This window comes from Lycorma delicatula, chromosome 12 (genome assembly GCF_047948215.1).
Source record: "Lycorma delicatula isolate Av1 chromosome 12, ASM4794821v1, whole genome shotgun sequence".
Classification (NCBI taxonomy): domain Eukaryota; kingdom Metazoa; phylum Arthropoda; class Insecta; order Hemiptera; family Fulgoridae; genus Lycorma; species Lycorma delicatula.
The window spans coordinates 74,325,158-74,346,432 of record NC_134466.1 but is presented as its reverse complement, the minus strand read 5'-3'; the positions used below and the strand labels follow the sequence as shown (position 1 = coordinate 74,346,432).

The 21,275-nt window shown below is 32.4% G+C and overlaps 1 protein-coding gene across 1 annotated transcript in view; it reads left to right on the top strand.

Moving 5' to 3' along the window:
* Stacl (SH3 and cysteine-rich domain-containing protein) overlaps nucleotides 1–21,275 on the top strand; it is a 1,060,888-nt gene that overhangs the window by 1,037,204 nt on the left and 2,409 nt on the right. The window contains exons 18-20 of the mRNA XM_075379276.1: nucleotides 7,648–7,775; nucleotides 9,905–9,987; nucleotides 16,626–16,815. Of these exons, the coding sequence (XP_075235391.1) occupies nucleotides 7,648–7,775; nucleotides 9,905–9,987; nucleotides 16,626–16,815 (401 nt within the window). The remainder of the gene's footprint in view (nucleotides 1–7,647; nucleotides 7,776–9,904; nucleotides 9,988–16,625; nucleotides 16,816–21,275) is intronic.

Sequence of the window (21,275 nt, the reverse complement as noted above, 5' to 3'; positions counted from 1 at the left end):
ATTTCTTACAGTTTAAAGAACCCTGCTAAGCACAAGAAAATTCACTGTCTGTAAAATGATTTTTAGCAAACTTTAAAAAAAGTTGGAGATTTTACATTCAACCTGTATTTTTATGTTCAGATATTACTCTTTTTCAATTGAACTCTTTAGTTATTCTTATTTGATTACTTAGAGAAAACCTCATTGGTAATACAGTTGTAAGTTTACTGCAAATGACAAAGTTGAATCGATTGAAAAATTACATTGTTTACTAACATGTATATTTTGATTTTTTTCATCATCATTGCTCAATATTGGATTGTTTAAGCATGGTAATATATACAGTTACCCGATGTATTTCTGATATCCAAAATATTTTCATCCAATAATACAAGAAAATTAATTAAAAATTTTGAGTAAAAGAATGATATATATTTCCTCATTATTGAGGCCTTAGCTCACATTCATTAGCAATCTCTACATAGTTTCCAAACAGTCTTTTCTTATTCTTTTCAAGGCACATAATTTATTGTTTTTGAATCTTTTGTAAACTGTTCAGATAATGTTTTACGTTGGCTTACCGATACTTAAAAAAAAATCTAAATGAATATAAAAAAATTGTTTTTAAAAAATCCCCCTCAAATAAAAAACAACTCAAAATGCCCACCCCTCGCGGTTTTACACGCACGAACTCTTTTCAGCATATTAGCAGAAACCTTTTTAAGAGTTGCATTGGAAATATTCGTGATTAAGTCTGTAATATTGACTTAAGTTCGTCAATAGTGTGAGGATTGTTTTTGAAGGCCTCGGACTTAATATAGCCCCACAAAAAGTAGTCAGGAGATGTGAGGTCTGTGGACCTTGGAAGCCATAAGCCCTTGCTTAATATTCGATCATCAAAGAATTCTTGCAGAAAATCCACGGTTTCTCGAGACGTGTGGCTTGTAGCGCCGTCTTGTTGAAACCAGCAATACCGTTCTTGAGGTTCCAAGAGGGACATAAATTGGCGCACAGTATTCCTGTATACTTCACCATTTACTGTCTGTTAAGAATACGGGTCCGACTATACGATGACGAGATATCGCACACCACACACCAATTTTTTCAGGATGCAAAGATTTGTCTTGAAAAGCATTAAGATTTTCAACCGCCCAAATTCGACAGTTTTGACTGTTCACATAACCATCGAGATGGATCCAAGCTTCATCACTAAGGAACACTGTGTTTAAAAATTCGATTCCATTATCATTTACGAGAGACCTAAACCAAAGGCAATATTGCAATCGCTTGTTTAAATCTGGAGCCTGAAGCTCTTGGACTAACCGTAGCAATACGGATACAATTTCAATTTTTTAGCGGCTTTCTGAACACTCGAATATGACAAACTGACTTGCGTGGAAAGTTTTCATAAACTTTTCCGTGGAGAATTGAGCAATCTTGTTTTCACATTCTCTAAATCATCATTTGTCAAGCGAGTTGGTCGCTACTACATTTTCTGTCGTAAACACTACCTGTCTCTCGAAATCGGTTTGCTAGCCTAGAAATTGATTTTTTTCTGGCAGAGGAACACCAACAAATTTAATTTGAAATGATTCTTTTACACTCGCGTACGATTTCGTAGCAAAAGAATGAAAACTCGTTGTTTTATGGTAAAAGACATTCTGTTCGTAACACGATCGGAAAGCGGCACAAAAGTTTTCACAGCTCAAGGAGAATCAACTCACACTGCCGTATCTATACCGGTTGAATAGTGCTACCGACTTTGTGTCGCAAAACAAAATTTCTCTTTCTTATAAAAAAATTACCAGACATTAACAATTGGGTAACAGGACTAAAAAATCACTCTGTATAATATCATAGGATAAAATAATTCCATTATGTGCAAAATTAGAGATTGCATCAGTATTATATGTGGAATCTACTGATGCCATTTATAACCTTTATGAATCTAAGGCTAATTCTCTTTTACGCTAAAATTTACCGGCATTTGTAACTCAGTCCAGTTTTGAAATGTTATTTTGTACGGTAATACTGAAAATATTTTATTGTTACATTTTTAAATAAAGCAAATCAGAAAACTTTTAACAATTGATATTATTAAACATAAAATATGAGTATTTTGTATTTATTTGTTATATTTTAAAACTACAATTATAATTCCAGACACCCCCAATCCAAGAAGTAATATGTTTATAATTTAAAATATTAAACCTGTCTATGAAATCAGTATCACATCTTTTTCATTAGAAAATAAATATTTAACTATGGATATACTGTTTGTTTTGTTAATTTTTATTTTTAAACTGGTATTCACTGCTATGATTATTAGACAGTAGAAAATGCAGATAACCTTCAGATTGCAGGTAAATGCAGTATCTTAATTTGTAGTTTAGCATCCTACTAGTATGTAATTATTATTATCAGTAATAAATGAAATAAAATTATCACCAACTGATTATTTTTTTTTAAATTCTTTCACATTTTGACAGTGTGCACTGCTTTATCCAATGTATTAAAACTTAAACAAATTTTAATGATGCCATTACCTCACATCTTCTTGTGTGATCCAGCTTTCCCTACAGTTTCTAAACTTATATTCTTTGATATTAACAGTAATTTTTTTCAACTCATTCAATAAAAATCTGGTTTTTTTTCAAAATACTGTCTTTCAGATAGCCACCCAAATGAAAACTGGCATTGAGAGGTCCAGGAAATATAGAACCCACAATCACCATTTAACATTTGTGTAAAAAATTCATCTAATTACTCTTTGTTAAGAAATTCCATACTGCACACAGATTTTCAGAGAATAAGCTTTTTTTTTTATAAAAATATGGGGATTCTCAGATCTCTGCATATATTTTTTGACTGTTAAGATGTATCCAAAAACATGAAATTACACATCTAAATTAAAAAAAAATCATAAACATTCAGACTGTCTTGAATCAAACATCACTACTGCAGTACTGAAGTCATTTATTAAAAGTACATTTTGCTAATCATCATGCAAAACCAACCACTACATCTGTGACCAACTGTAGCAATTCTCAAAAATATAATCATTAGATGTAAAATAGTAAATTCATTTTACACTACAAAATCAGGAAAATTAGTTTTAAAAATCATTTTGAAATCCTGAATATGATATCAGATAATGATTCATAATAATTACAAGCAGTCCTTGTGAATATGATGTATTTGTTCTAACTTTGGGAGACCAATAATTATGATGAAGGAATGAAGTATTCAAATAATCAACATGATTTGACCTTCACATGCAGAGATATAGCACATTATATCCCTCAACTAGAATTCTTTATAAATCTATTATGTAGGTGTGTTCAATATTAATATTGGATTCCATGTTTTCTATTTTGTAGATAATAAAATAGAGAAAATTTATAGACCCATTTTCCCGTAATAATTCTTGGCTAAGAGTGCCTTAACAGTAATCTTGACATAGCAATTTTTGACTCTGCATTCATGTATAATAAAATACTAAAGTTCTTTATTACATTAAGTAGTTATTTTATAGTAAACTTTGTGACATGATTATTTTTTTTTTTTAAATAAACGTAATTTATAATCATTTACCTGAAGCTATATAATCAGAATCTGAAATTGTTAATCAAATAACTGTGCTTACTTGTTTGTTAATAATTATTTTAGTATATAAGTTTTTAGTAATATTAATTTGAATGTTTATTCTACAGCGTGTTCGACCTAAAAGAGGCCCCATCATTTAGTTTAGTCTATAAATTATAGTTTATTGACAAACAAAACTAATTTACGGATGTCCATTCACTTCTATGTAGTTGCCAACATGTTTGACCATGTTCCTAACTACCCTTGTTAGCTATACCAGTCTATTTCCTGATTGGCATCGGTAATGTTTGTCTTCAGTTCCTGCAGGGTGTATGGATTGCTCCTATAAACAATCGATTTTAAGTAATCCCAAAAAAAGAAGTCTGGAATAGCAAAATCAGGGGATCTTGGTGGCTGCAATCCTTTAGAAATGATTCTTCCACCAAAAACAAATTCTGTAGTATTTCCATAGTAGAGCGAACTCTTTAGAAAGTGGCACTGTCCTGTTGCAGCTAGCAGTCACACTCATCCTCTTGCAGTAAGGCTATGAAGTGTTGGATAATCTCTTGATAGATGGCAGCATCCATAGATTTTTTTTTTCAAAAAACAAGGTTCCTATTAATTGTCACCTTGAAACCACACACCATATGCCTGTTCTTTGTGGGCCTAGAGGAGATTCAAAGAAAATGTGTGAGTTTTTATACCCCATGTTTGGTAGTTCTGACTGTTAGTATACCACCAAGTTGAAACCACGTTTCATCTGTGAAAACACTTGATCTAAAATGCCAATGTTGCCTCGAACGATGTTCTTGAACCATTTAGTGAACCCTTATGGCATAATCAGCATTGGTTGGCTCATGGAAAATTTTCATTCGATATGAATAACATTTCAGCATCTTCCTCACTGTAGTGTGAGCTGAACCTAGAGAAATGTTATTTTTCCACCTTAGTCTTCGTAAAGATTTATGAGGAGATCTTTTAACTGCTGCTTTAATGTCCTGTACAACTTGCATCATTAAAACTGACCTGTACCGGGAACATTTCTTGTCTAATACACAAATCTTTTTCACAAAATTTTTTAAACAATTTCTGAATAACCTTTTTACTGGTTTCTTTTCAAATTTCTTCCTGAACTTTTACTGATACATAACATGATATTTCATCTCTAAATAAGTTTCCATCACAAATACACATTCATTAACAGTTAACCGGATTTTAACGAACAACATATGATTGCATAACTTGTTCAAAAACCAGTTATGCACATTTGAGTATTGCCAGTCCATGTCGACCTCAATATGGACTGGCAATACTCAAATGTGCAGGAAATAAACAGTCCTCCCCACTCCAGCTCCAGTCATACCAACATCTTCCAGATTATTTTATTCATCTCACATTAATATATGCATTTTTTTAAAAATATAAATTTAGTATAGACTACTGAGTGATGGGGACTATTTTAAGTTAAGCCCTCTATATTAAGAAACATATTACTCTACTTAAATTCTTTTTAATTACTTATTTATTTCATGACAATGAATGAGGACTACACTTTTTTCAAAAAGTTTAAAAATTTAAGTGCATATTATTTAAAGTAAAAAACTTAATTCCAAAGTTTTAGAGAAGGCTGATATTTCTTGCTTATGTGGGGGAATCTATAGTAAATAGATTCTTTATGTGTGTCTTTAATGTTCACGTTTGCTGCTAAATTCATCTTGTTAAATTAATGAAAACTAGATGCTAGGAATGATTCAGAAAATTCTAAAAACATTTAACAAATTTTTTTTAAGAATACTTTTATAAACTTGTTACTCTTCAGCTTTGTAAAATATTTTATTATATTAATTTATTATATAAAGATTATATATTAAATTTAAAAAAATAACTTTAAGGAATGTTACAAGAACAAAAGTTTTATGTTATTCAATAATATTGTTAGTATTTTTAGAATTAAATGTGTAATTTATAAAATATGGGACAGAACTGAAGGTGTGAAAAGTTTATGAGAACATTACTTTTAAAGATGTAATAAGTATTTATTTATTTTATCTAGTGGTTAATACTGTATTATTTATTTTATCATGTATATTCTCTTTATTTGATTTATTATATTAGTGGAATAAAAAAGAAGATATCCTTATTTTTTAAAAATTAACTTGTATGTTAAAATAGTTTGCAATATTTTCAAAAAGTCTACTTCTCAATATTATGCATTGGCTAACCAGTTACTTCCATATATGTGGATTTTCTGCATACTCACAGCTGCCAAAATGGTAACTTAATATAACGCATATGTTACATTTGAATAATGTTAATTAACAAAAACAACTACAACATATGTATGATGTTTGTTATTATTATTTTAGTGTAGTCCATTTATATTTGTTTTTTATTAATTTATTTATTGTATTTCATTATATGTTAACTACAAACACTGTATGTATTTTAACTGTAAATAATCACAACATTATGTCCTAACACAACTTTATCATTTACAGTATAATATAGTTCCCTGACTGTAAATTATAATTCTTTTTGGGCTTTGTTCAAGTTTTACTTGGACATTGAAGGGTGATTGATTACGAATTATTTATTGAGGATCTTATTTTGTTAGTCTCATTTTTATATAAATTGGATACTGCCATTCAAAACTATAATGCAGTTAAAGATCCCACACGAATCACATAGCAGTGCTTTATGTAGAATACCGTGTATAATTTTTATATATTTGTTTTATTCACTGGAATGAACACTGGCTTACCCAAAAATGTAAACTCCATAATATTTAGGGATAATTGCAAATTTTTAGTCCATGTTTCATAGGATATTATGTTTAATGTTATAAAAACAAAGCATTATTTTTTTTATTCAGCCAAAATATTCTGATACCAGAAATAACTGAAAACATAAATATGGTAGTGAATCAAAAAACACTTGAAAATTTTTCATGATTTTTTTGAAACTGTTAATATCTCTATAAATAAATAAACATCTGCATTAACAAAGTGTTTGTCTGTTCAGTGAAATATTTTAAGGCTTTCTTTTTAACATAGGATTTTATTCCTTCTGTTAATTAGTACCTGGTGTAAGAATGACTGGTCCATTTTAACTGAAACCTTTACTAAAAGAAAGTTTGTTTAACAAAAATAATGATCGTTGAAATAACATTTCAAATATTTAACTGAAGCAGTGCTCCTCTCTTAATCAAAAACTAAACCGTATACAATTTGCAACAACTTCTTCTGTCTGAAATAAATTTTTACATTTTTGCCGAGGGTACAATCCCTTTTCAGATGTAAAATAGTTTTCTGCCACTTTCTTATTTATTTTCCATTCTACCAAAAACTTTTACAGACTGTAAAAGCATATATTACAGTCTCTGTAAGAGAATGGCTAATAACACATATTTTGTTTATACATTATGTAATTAAACACTATTCATCTACGTATATTGGTTAAAAGATAAGGTCTTAATGAAAAATCTGTGGAACATCAGATCTTACTTCCTTATCCTCAAATTTAACAATATTTATCTAACTACATGGCAAAAAAAAGTTAACTTGGTGTTCTGATATTGTCTGTTAACATTTCAATACATTATTCTCTTCAGGTGTAACTCTTTCAAAAATTTTAAGTAAAATTGTTATATTTACATAGCTGAAGGTCATTCTTAATTCTAAAAATGTCCCAACAACTATATTTTTATCCAGATTATCAGTAATATAAAATAAATTTTACAGTATGAGTGAGAGTAAGGAAAAGGGACTACTTCTTGATCATGATAAGTTAATTATTTTGAACAGAAGCAATACATTCTGTTTTTACCACCTCTTACAACAGTTGGAGATTGCAGAGAATTATTGACCACTCAAGCATCTACGGGAAATATTGCAGCTAGCACAGATATTTTATGAGCAAAAATTAGAAAGTAGCCCAAGGTATTTAACATGATAATTATTTATCATTATTCTGTGTTCTATTTTAAAGGTTTAATGAACACTTTTTATTTCAGTCCTGTTAAATTTAATAACTTCTTAAACTGAATGTTATTCATTTTTCAAGATACTAGTAATGTTATTTCAGCTCCATCAAGTCCCGTCCATAACAGAAGACTGCTTTCTGCTCGTAATATGCGAATGAGTTCTGTTGAACTGCCAGATGATAATGAGAAATCACTTTCTTCTGCCAGTACTTCACCATGTCCATCACCAGTAAGTTAAATTTTACTATTATTTATTATTATTATTATCTTTTATGACCACATAGGATCACTTTAGTCACTCCATTATCCAAGTCTCTTCAATGGGACTGTTTGGGTTGGGCCTTGCAGTCCTTCCAGTACCTTTTCATACATTTGGATCTTTATACCTTTTCTAGTATTGAAAATGTTTATGTTGTCAGTTTTTTCTTGAATGTGAAACAAGTGTTTTTGTTCTTGAGTTTCTTGTTTAATTTATCTTATCTATGGTGTCTTCTGGTGTAAGGCCAATTTCCTTCAGATCCTCTCTGATCCGTCTGCATCCTGTCCTGGTGTTTTTCAAGTTGAGATTGTACTGTACTAGCTGTTTCAGAACTCTTGAATCTTGCATCCTCATGATATGTCCAAAGAATCCTAGTCTCCTCTTATACATGGCATCAGTGGTGGGTTCTAACTCTTTGTATACAACTTTGTCGGGCACAGTTAACTATTGCTCATCTTTCTGGTACTTTTTATTGATGCAGATTATTTCAATTCTTCTTTTGATTTTCTGGAGTCTGCCTGTCTGATAGTTTGTTTAGATGGAAGAGTGTTTCTACTGCATAAGTGGCTTATTGTTTTATAACTGTGTTGTAGTGTCTTATTTTTGCGTTTATTATTATTACTTATGTATAATAGAATATGTATTAATCTTTTTAAATAAGATGGTATATCATTAATTGTAATAAAAATTAAATTGGCTGTCTGGTCTGACTTACTGCAGGAATGTGCCAAATACTCAAGAAGATTGCTCTGAATATAAGTCATTTGAAATATTTTTTTTTTTGTTTGTAATATACTGCAAAAAAATCGCTTTCAGTATGCTTGAAGATGGAGGAAGATTTCACCGGTGTTAAGTAGGAAATAAAAAAAAGGACACGTTAAAGTTAAGAAAAACTTCAAATTTACTCAATACGATAGTGTTTGCATGTGAAAAAAGTTTCACATGTTTAGAATATGTTAAGTCCCATCTTACAATTCCAACAAAAGTTTTGTCATCCCTTGCCATAAAGGTTGGTCATATCAAAAATTGTTTCAGAAAAAAGTTATAGGTAATGTTTAGAGAACTAACGACCACCTTAAACTGATTCAATTCTGTGCCTATTAAGGTAGGTATGGTTTTTTGTGTTCGAAACCCCATTTTTTCCACCCCTTGGGCCAGTGGTTGATGATATAAAAAAACTTTACTTAGATAAGTTTTAGGCCCTTATCCAAATAATAGTAGGAACTTTAAACAAATTCAATATTTTTCTTAATAAGAAAGTTATAGCGATATTTTGTGTTTTTTTTTCAAAAAAGCCACCCCATTTCCTTCCTCATGGTTTGATTTTGGCCGTTAACGAACTCAACAGAGATTTTGGGTCAAATTATTTTTAGGGAACAATTTGAAAGTGGTTAATGCAAAATTACAGCAGTTATCGTGTCCACAAGTAAGTGAAATATATATATATATATATAACTGTATATATAAACTTTTGAGCTGACGATGATTTTGTGGTCTGGGGGATGTGAAACACGAAGATATGTCAAAATTTTCCACAAGTCGAATCATGGTACCCATTACAGTAGGTAGCTTTCTTATGAAATCTATCTAAATCAAGGAGGTTACAATTCTATCAAACATTTTTTATTTTGAGGATGATTATTTCAATATATATACCCATTAAGCTATGATTCTGTAAAATGTGTTTTTAAAGTCATTAAAAATAATATTAGCGCATGACTGTTACTTCAAAATTATTTTTTATATAGTTCATCATGGTTTTTCATTCTCATATGTATCAGACTATAGATAAGTTATAAGTTGTTATACTTGTAAACATATATAAATATGTCTTCAGACATATCTATTTTTATTTTTTGCACATTGGTTAAAATTAACCATATATTCACCGACTTAAATATTTTTCTTTTTGAAACACATTATATTTCAAACATGTTTTAACATAAACTGAAATAAGTATTATTTTATTCAGTAAGGAGCAGTTATTAAAAAAGTACATATGCAATCAATGATTGCATATGCAATCAATGATTGCATATGTTATATTTTGTTATATTGTAATATAGTATGTAGTTAATTATTTTTATATCTTTTTTCAGAAACCGCATCGTTTGCTGCCTACTAATTTGTATGTAGTTCTTTATAATTTTAAATCGCGTCAACCAGATGAATTGGATTTAAAGTAAGTTTTATGGAATCGTTCACTAAATTTAATTATTTAGAATAATTTAAATTGTAAGCTTAGTTAATGGTGCTCAGAAATTTATTAATGTAAGGATAAACACTACACTGATTTTGATTCAAATTTTTTTTTCTACACATTCAGATTAATGCAAACTAAGCCTAGTAGACATTGCTGAAATGATTAATTATAAAACTCTTTTTAAATTTTTGTTATTAAAACATATTTTAAATCTTTGTAAGCTTCAGTGGTGAATTAATTTATCAGTCAAAAAAATGTAAGCAAGTTCTGGTTAGAAAATAACTGAGCATTTTTAACTACTCACCAACAAAGATATTTGGTGATGTGTGGTTGGCAGCATTGTGTTCTGATATTCTCTATTATTGTTTAGTTTTCATGTTATTATTTGTGTGCAACATGGTTACGTGTTAGTAGCAATTTTTGTAATGTGTGATTTTTGGGAGTAACAATACAACTTAAAATTTTGCGTGAAACTGGAGAAAGCTTCCACAGAAACGTTTCAGTTTTTGAAATAAGTTTATGGAGATGATGCTCTGGTCTTACATTATGTTACGAATGGTTTTCATTATTTAAAAGTGGTCATCAGTCAATTGAAGATGATCCTCAACCAGGAAGATCTTTGACTTCTGGTGACTTATGACACCCGCATTCAGAAAATCAATGATCGGGTGCATGCAAATCACTGATCATTGTCTGTTCTCCGACTGTCGGAGAATGTGTAGAAGAGGTTAGCATCTTGATTGGATCATGTTGTGGCATTTTGGTTGAAAAATTGAACATGCATCGAGTTGCAGCAAAGTTTGTTCCTTGTTTGATGACCAAACAGCAGAAAGAACATCGAGTGGATGTTTATCGGCAACTTCTTGAACTAGCCAATGTCTATGAAAAATTCATGTAAAGGATCATTATGGAAGACGAAAGCTGGGTTTATGGCTACTACATCATGATAAACATTCAGTCATCACAGTGGATTGGCAAAGCATCTCCACGTCCCAAGCATCAGGGATGCTCTCTGTTTTTTTCAATTTTAATGGAATCGTGCATTTTGAATTCTTCCCTCAAGGTGAAACAGAGAACCATGCGCACTATCAAGGTGTTTTACAATGGTTACGTGAAAAAATGCACAAAAAGAGACCAGAGTTCTAGCGTGACAACTCACAGTTCCTTAACCACGATAATGCATCCGCACACTCAGCTTTGTCAATTTGTCAGCTTTGTGCCAAAAATCAGATCGTTGTCTTCCCTTAGCCTTCCTACTCGCTAAACCTTGCTCTGTGTCATTTTTTTTTTATTTCTGAAATTAAAATCAATGATAAAAGTACCATTTTGAGACTATTGATGGATGACATTAAAGTGAATTAATCATGGACCTTAAAGGCCGCTTCAAGTGATGCTATCCAGGACTATTTCATGAACTGGAAACACCATTTGGAAAGCGTGTGAATAGGGAGGGAAGTACATAATCTGTAAAATTAATAATTAAAGTTAAAAAAATAAAGTTCGGTAATTTTTTGAATGGATCTTGTATGTATATACAACCTAATTATATAACATAAACTTAATATTATAAACATTCAATCACCAATAAGATAAAAATTTTAAAATATTAGAAATTATAAAAGGATGTGATAATAATAATAAAAAATTAAATATTTTATAAAAATATTATATATACAAGTACAGACAAAAGTTTAGCTTGATTAATATACAGACAGAGTTTGATAATGACTTTCTTATTAATACCACCGTAGATAATAGCACATTCATATAATTTATAAAAATGTAATTAATCTTAGTACAGTATGTGGCTGGCCACACGGAATATTTTATTTTTGGCTACATATTTTTATGTTATGTTGAATAATTTTTTTTTTAAGTTTGATGTGTAATTTTTTTTTTTTAATTTTTATTAACTGACGGTGATGGAAACTCTTGAAAGCTTTATTAAATGAAAAAACAATAAATAAGCATAAGATAAGAGGTATTGTTGAATTCTGTACTGTTGGAAAATTTTGTTATACTTTTGTCTTGGACATAATTAATACAGAGGTGAATATGGATTGATGCAATAACAAAAAAATATTTGATTTTGCTGAGTTAAAGTAAAAGAATAATACCTAACAATATAGATTACGTGTGTATGTAACAGCAAAATTAAGATTCTTTTAAAGTTATAATAAAAAAAAATAAAAAAACTAATTTTATTTCAAACATTTTTTAAATAATGTATTAGACATAATTAATCTCATAATTTTTTAATTAAAATACTATATGATTATATTTTGTAAAAAAATTGCAAAAAAGTAATTAAATTAATATAAAAAATACATGAAAGTAAAATAGAACTTATTTTTATTATAAAATTATTTAACTATTATTATTATTATTTCTGATTATTCACCTTTGGGAGAGAGCATTGAACTTGAGCCAATCATAGCTTTACTTCCTTCTCTTTTCTTTTCTCTTCCATTCTTTCAGGATTTTCTCTGTTCTTCAAATTTCCAATATTATTCTGTGAATTTTAGGCATTGTGTTTTTGTGGTCCAATTTCCAGATTCCATGATAATTCTGTCTTCACCAGAAGTTGTTTTTCAATGATTTGATTATGTTCATAATTTCTTCATGTGTGGGTGGAAGAGAGTTAGGAATTGGTGTAGGTTTTACAAGCCTAAGTTGTTTCGAGGGTGCTTCACATTTGAGGAGTGTATTTGAAATATTTGGCTAGAATTTCATTGTTATTTTTCATGTTAGTTTCCAGGGACCTACTGGGTTGTTGGAAGCACAAGCTAGGAGGCTGTTACCTGGCAAGATTGTCTCTGAACATCTTGTAGAAATTACTGGTGTTGTTCTTGTTTAAATAACTGTTTTATTTTTTTCAGCCAATTATTGTTGTAATTGCATTTTTATCGTCGAATAATTTTGGAGGATTTTTTCCTTATTTCTACAAATTCTTGTTGTTTTATGACTGTTGAAATTATTCCATGCTCTAATTCTATCCTCAACAGCTTGATCACATGTGATGTTCCACCACCTGTGTTTTCTCTTTCTCAAAAGTTGGCCTAATTTTATAGTTTCTTTCAGTTTCTCTAAGAGTTCAGACCAATTCATGGTATCCACCCTATGGAGTTTATCACTGATCTTCTTCTTGTTGAGTTTTAGGTATTCAGGGTCAGTATGGAAAATGTGGGTTATTCTTGTCCATTTTCTATTGGGCTAAAATTTTTCCTTGATTTGGAGTAGGTGGTGGTCAGACTCAAACAATCCTTTCCATGTTTTTACTTTGAGCATTTCTTTGATGTTTTTCCTGAAGATGGCAATGTGGTGAATTGTGTTGACATAACTTTGGGATTGAATTTTATAACAGATATTTATGAGGCATTCACCATTTTTTATTGGTTCTGTTGTGGGGAGTGTATAGTCCTGTGATTTTTCTATATTTCTTTTCTTTTCCCAATTGTCAGTTAAAGTCGCCTAGTAGAAACTTGACCTGTTGTGTGGTAATTTTGTTCGTGGTTTCTTCCAGAAGTTCCAAGGAGTCTTCTGTCACCTGCGGGTATTTTCTGTTACAGTCATTTGTTGGTGCCTGCACCAGCAATCAGTGTGTATGTCTTGTTTCCTGATCTTACTGATACCGTCGAGATTCTTTCCAATGGTGAGATAAAGTCAATGATAGAATCTGTGACTGACCTATGAACCTGTACCAAATTGTTTGGGTCCTGTGTTTATCTGCACTGCAGGTTTTCCCTTATAAATCCTATAGTTTTCTGAATCAAGGTGGCATTCATCTGTAAACTGTGTCTCTTGTACTGCCAGAATTTTAATTCTGAATCTGTCAAGCATATTCATTAGTTGTTTCAGTTTTCCTGGTTTCAACAGTATATTTACATTGAGTGTACCTATGAAGAACTTTCATTTAGTTCAAAGACTTTTTGAGAAGCTCCAATCCTTCTCCACATGGCATGCATGTCTGGTCCCCAGAATCCTATGACCAGAACGGGAGTCCAGTCTACTGACTGAGGCCTGGGATAATGGATTTCTTTCCTGTTGTTCTGCCATACTTGTTTCACGTTGAACTTTGTTTGTGGCAACCTCCAGTGGAGATCGTGTGGCTTAACGACTTGATTGTTGAGATCAGGAAGTATGTCTAACAGCCGCACCAACTAGGAGAACACACACTGACTGCCAGCTGCTGGATACCAGAACAGACACTGGTAGATTTAGTTAATATTTGGTCGGACCTGAGTATTTCATTTCCTCAGTACCATTCATATCTGGGAAACTTTACGCTATCTACCACCTGAGGAGGCACCCAATGGAGGATCTAATAATCCCACATAGGGAATAATTTCAATTGTTATTTTGAAAAATCTTGACTTTTTTGTGGCAACCTTTGTTAATTTTTTCACCTTTCCTCCTTTAGTTCACTTAAATGAATAATAAAAATTCATATTTGTAAATTTATTATTCAATTTTTTCTTTCAGTTACTTAATTTATAAATGTATGATATTAATGTAATCTGTACAATTTAACAGATTACATTAAAAAGAAAAATGATATTACTTGAAAACTATGAATTAATTTGTATTCTATATTTAAAATTATAAAGGCCTAAAATGAGGGAGGTTTTAATGCATGGTTAATACATTTTTTGTCAGTTATTTTCATATTATTTTTTAATGCAGCCAAGAAAGTTAAGAATATTAGATAAATTTGAAACATATTTTGTACTTTTAACATTTATGTGCAAAAAGAAATAAAATGAAATTGTAATAATGAAAACTTTAAAACTAAATTGATGGATTCTAGTTCAAGTAATAAAATTTGACATTTTTAAATATTTTAGTTTGATTTTTGTGTAAAACAAACCCTACAGCTTAAATGAGAGACTCATATAAACTTGAAATTAATACGGAATACTGAAAATTAATACGAAAAAACAAAATTAACAATAACTTATTTTTTGGAGAAAGGAAATCATTAATTTAATGAAATTAATTATCAATTAAAATTGAATCTAATATTAATAGATCTTTTTCCCCTATTAGTTCATAATAATAAAACAATATAAGAGATAATACTTCAGATCATGCCAGGAATAAGTAGTAATGTGACTTCACAGATAGACAAAGTAGTTGCCTCAGAAAGCCTGGATGAATCAAGGGAGACCTGGTAAAATCTTGGTATGGACATTGCACAAAACACACGATTAATTGTAAAATAGAAATAGAATTGATGACAGTCTGTATTAATTATTTAAAACACAAACATATGAAATAATATTAAGGTAAATACCTCAAGATACTAAATGTAAAAAAAAACTACAAAATAAATAAAAATTCAAATGGCATTAAAAAAATAATTTAAGCAAAACTTATTTTTGCATATTTATGTATTTATTTAAATGATTAATATGCTTTTATTTTTTATCTTATTCGTTTTTATATTTATAATTTTATTTTGTATTTATGTGATGTATTACTATGTTCCGAACAGGATGAAGATTTATTTATATGTACATGCTGAACAGAGATGCAGAAAATTCAGGGATTTTTCTTTAATTTTTTACTGTTGCTTAAAAATTCATCAATAGATTATTGAATATTGTTTCCCTAAAAAAAAAAAAAAACCTTTTAATTGTAATTTAATTCTTGGGAAGAACTTTTAAATGATTCAGTAATTTATTAAAAACATTGAAAAAAAAGCAGTCTCTTTCTTGTAAGCGAAGTATTTTGTTGTGTTACACGAAAACAGTTCTGTTGTTTGGTTCGATAGACGTGGATGTTTTTATTTTTTAAGCGTAACTGATTATTCTTTTCGGTGAAGATTTCACATTCATAAATGTATACATAAGGATATGTTAATTTTTAATTTATAAATATTTGTATTGGTAAATTTAATGAGTATTTTTAATTAAAAATTTAAATAATTCATATTTACCGATGTCAAACAACAATGATCTAATAGCCTTCTTTTATGTACTGAAAATTCATCTGACTTTTGAAGACATCCCGAGATATGATATTTTACTTCAGAAAGGAATAATACCCTAGGTATAATAAATATTTAACAATGATAAGTTTGGAAACCCTTCAAACCAAAACAGTATAGTTTAATTTTGATGCAAACAAAATTAAATTATCCCAAGAGAATTTGACATCTAATGAAACATCACAGAATTTGCACTACGAGTAACAGAAACACTATTATTGTCATTAATTGGAATGCAACAATTAGTAATATTTATCTGAGAAGCACAATGTTTTACTCATACTTAAAGCTAGATGAGAACAATCCATCTATCTTGTTAATGCTAACATAGAATTTTCAATTCCTTTTAAGAAATTATTTTCAGATTTATCTGTTTTTTATTAAAACAATTTTTCTCTTGTAAAATAAGCTGTTTAAATATTAAATGTAACCAAAAAAAATTTTAATGGTAAAGATTATTTTCTGTTGTAGAATAGCCTTTAAATAAACTACAGTGTAATTATAAAAAATTCTTCTTCAGAGTCACAGAAGAAAATTTATGTACAGCAAAAGCTACTTCAGACTGGTAAATTTTCATCTGAAAATTGATATCTTAATACGAAAATTCGAATTGTTTATTTTTTCTCAGGGCCGGTTACAAAGTGACAGTAATTGATACATCAGATCCTGATTGGTGGAAAGGAAAATGCCTTGGACGTATAGGTTATTTCCCTTCAAAGTATGTTGCCAAATTACACCCTGGTGAACGTCCACTTCAAGTTACTCATAACTTGCAAGTATCTGATGGTAACAGTGGTCTTACACTTCTTCGAGATCAGGTTATTAATTTTATTCAGATCTTTTGTTATTGATTATTACATTTTTAATTCACATCTTAGAAATATTACAGTTGTTCAGTAATAAAACAACCAAAAATAATCTAAGTTTAATTATAAATAAATAATCTAAGTTACTTTTTGTCATTTATAATTCAATTACTGATTTTTAAATTGATATTTTATCTTTGATTTATCCATGAATTGTAAATTATTAGGAATATGTGAGGGTAGATATGAGTATGAATTAGAATTTACATATTGATTACAGAAAAAGAAGCTTATTTATAGCAGTTAGTGATTTTTCTTAACACTTCCAGGCACTCAAAATATAATTTGCCATAATTTTGTAGAATTATACATTGTTTCACCAGTAAAAATTATCCCAGAACATCTAATTTATAGTTTATAATTAAATTTTTATACTTAATGACCTTATTTGATTGCACATAACAAATGACTTTTATGTCTGTAATTTTTTTTTAATTTCTATTTATTTCTCCATATAAATTATATTTAAAAGTTTTTTATAAATGTTTCTTTATGCAACATTACCTAGGTGGCACGTGGCACTTTAAAATCTTGTGATAGCCATGAAAAGGCATGTTAGAGGTTTAGTAATTGCCCTGAAAAGGACTGTTGATTCTGGTCGCTGATCTCCGACAATTGCGGCTCGACTCAAAGGATTGTAATTGGGAAGTTACTGCTTGTTCATTGAAATTGGATCGAGCTTCCCATCAGTGACAGTTGGGTTCCCACTACAGTGTGGCAGTGATGGCCCCCAGAGACCTGCAAAGTTTGGTTGATGTTGGTCATTTTCCGCTGAGGCAATTCCTCCCAAGTGGCAGTCGACTCAGCTCCATCTTCACCGCTATGCCTCTTGGTGCTAGTGGGCTTCGTGCCGGACCAGCCAGACCTGCTGCTCCGCCGAGAGATCCTATGTTGGGCCGACCAGGGAACTTTTTCCTTTTTCTTGTTCTTTTCATGGTCAAGAGTTAATGATCTCACATTACTGTGCTGCTGCTTATAAAGCCGCCGGCACGTGGTGGGTGCCGCGCTGCTGTGGTGAGGTGCTGCGCAGTCAGCTGGCTTGGTGGAAGGAGCGTGTGTGCTGGTGCATAGGTGGATTGTAACTCCCACTGACATCTTCCCAGCAGCATAGTGCTTGCCGATATAAAGTACAGCACATAGCAATAACTCCTCTAAGTGGGTGCTTATGGGTCCTGACCTAATTGATCTCTTTAGTTCAGTTGTCAGGGCGTGGTGTGCAGGTTTGAATCAGGAGACGTGTATTATATTTAGTCGGGTGCCTTTCAGATCGATTTCATAAATTTGTCCTGTTTATTGAAGGAGAGTGTACTCAAATCCTGCATATTGTCCATCACGAGCAAGGCCAGAGTGCTGCCTGATGAACACTTGGTCATTTACTTTAAATATCAGTTGTTCTTCTCGGTTGTCTATGAACCTCTTTTGACAGCAGGCCTCCTTTTTTTTTCCTGTTTAGCCTCCGGTAACTACCGTTTAGATAATACTTCAGAGGATGAATGAGGATGATATGTATTAGTGTAAATGAAGTGTAGTCTTGTACAGTCTCAGATCGACCATTCCAAAGATGTGTGGTTAATTGAAACCCAACCACTAAAGAACACCGGTATCCACGATCTAGTATTCAAATCCGTGTAAAAATAACTGGCTTTACTAGGACTTGAACGCTGGAACTCTCGACTTCCAAATCAGCTGGAAGTCGAGAGTTCCAGCTGATTTGGGAAGACGCGTTCACCACTAGACCAACCCGGTGGTTCGACAGCAGGCCTCCTGGTATGATATAACCTTCTCTCTTTCCTCAATGGGTTGAGGCGATTCCTCTCCTTTCAGTGCTCCCAGTCCCCATGTCTCTAACTGTTTCCCAATCAGCAGTTCACTTGGTTGTGTGGTAGTCACAGCATTGGCTCAATTTCTTCATTCTAAACAACACTCGTGGAACACTCCATCCCAGGTTAGATGTTAAACATCCTGCTCGAGGCTGTTCACCTCCTCATTACGGTGCTCTGTGAGATTTGGCTGTGGATGGCATACAGATTTAGTCCATTGTGCATTATGTCCTTGGCAGCACAACTTCTTCTACTCCTGACTTGTCACGAAGGCTGCAGGGTAACCCCAGTGACAAAGCATTTTCTCCTCTCCAAATAGCTGAAGATTGTGTCTGTTTCAGCTCAAGAAACATGTATTCCTTCTACCCAGCAGGAAAACAGGTCATTAATAACCACTACGAACCTATTGTTTCATTCCATTTCTGGATACAGACCCATTAAATCCACTATCACTTAATACTAACAAGTTGTAGGCTCTCAAGGTCGTTGATTATGTACCCACGTTTGTAGCAAGCATGTGTGCAGCACTGCCAGATGTACTGCTGAAAATCCTTTGTAAGTCCCTGCCAATCGTATTATTGACGGATCGCCAACCAGATCTCTTCTACTAGGGATCCTTCCATAGTGCTACGTCCTGCTGTCCATTTGATGTTGTATGGCATTCAAGTTCATTGGAGTGATATTTCTTCTCTGCCTCTGAGAGCTTCTTGCTAGCATATAAGATGATTCTTCGCTCCCCATTCTTAGTTTGCTGGTAAAGCACAGCTCCCAGTTCTTGTTGGCTGGTATCAGTGATCAATACTTAAATCTGTGCAGTGATTGCCCATTTCCAGTGTTTCTCCTGCAGCAAGTCAATCAACAGTGTGGAAGCTCTAAGAATCTTGGGATACATTTTCGCAGCCAGTTACAGGTGCTGAGAACTTTTGCATCGCTTTGCTTGACCCAAGAGTCTTGTGCTCGATGATGGCCTGTAGGTGTTGCTGCTGTGCAATATTACCCTTGGTTGTAATTTTATGGCCCAAGATTGACACCTCGTCTTGGTCAAATTGTCACTTCTCCAAGGAGCACAGGTAGTGAAGTTGTAGGCATTACAGCATCAAGTCTAGGTGGCATAAGTAATTTTCCCAGCTACTCTTGTCAACAATGATGTCATCCAGATACACCAGACAGCACTGGCAGAGGAGGCCGATGAGAACATTCTGCATTAGATATTGGAATGATGGAATGAACTAGGTGTTCTTTTCTAGCCAAATGGCATGATTCGGAACTGGCATCGGCTACCATCTGGAACCAAAAAGGCTGTAAACCTTTTAGCTGATTCCTCTAGTGTATCTGCCAATAGCAACTTTTAAGGTCGATTGTCGAGAAGATGCAGGCGCTTCCCAGATCTTTAATAGTTTCATAGATCAATAGCAGTAGTGAATCTACAACTTTGATGTCGTTCAGTCACCAGAAGTCTACACAAAAATGTGTAAAGAATCTTAACAATGACCCTGGGGAGTTATAGAGCGATGTCGATAGCTCTATTACCTCCTGCCTCAGCATTTCTTCCACTTATTTTTTTATAATCCACTTCTTTTCTTTTTTTCACTATACTGGTAAATCAGTAAGCAAAACGATCAACTTCGGTTGTGCAAAAAAACGTTTTTATTGTTTCCCTGCTGAGATGAGGCAGCCACAATTGTAATCCAGCATGGCTTGTTGCTCCTTCAGCCTGTTGCTTAGTCGGGTCCAAAGATAATTTCTTCCCAAAGTCCCAGAACTAGCAGAAGCATGGTGGGAAATTTCACCACATCAGAATCCAGAACTGTTCCTATACCATTTACAAACGTAGTTTCAAGAGCAGAGAGTGCCCGTTGAGCAAGTGGAACAGTTGTTATTACATGCTGTATTTCCTATCGGTGAGCGTGATGCTAGCCGGTTCAGAGGGGCTTGGAGTTCACATACACATCTGCACATGCTCTCCCTTCATCAAGCCAGCTGTTTGCACAACTCCGCATCATGCGCAGGCAGCTTTATAAGCAGCAGCACAGTAATGCATGCAAGATGCATTCACTCCTAGATCACCATCAGGAGAAGAACAAAAAGAAAAATAAATAATGTTGGACCGGCCCAGCCAGGAGCCCATTAGCACCAGGAAGTGTAGCAGGGAAGACAAGCATTGCTTGGGAAGAACTGCTTCGGCCAAGCCGGAAGAAACGACTGATGCCAACCTAACTCTGCGGGGGTCATGGAACCACTGCCACGCTGTAGTGGAGACCCAAGTGTGCTGCTGAGAGTAAGCTCATTCCAATTACAATGAGTGAGCGCAACATCTTGACTACAACCCATCGAGCCGAGTCGACATAGCTGGAGATCAGCGACTGGACTGAACAGAGCTACCTCATCAAGCGCACAAACCATGCATTTGATGAGGTGTTACGGTAACCCTTTTCAGGGCCACCACTACAAGGTTCTAAAGTGCCACGTGCCGTCATAGCAATTCAGCGACATTATAAATATAAAATTATAAAAAGAATATCAAGTTGGTGGTATCAGTAGATTTCTGTTTTCTAAGAACAGAAGATAAATACCAAAAAAATAAATAATGTG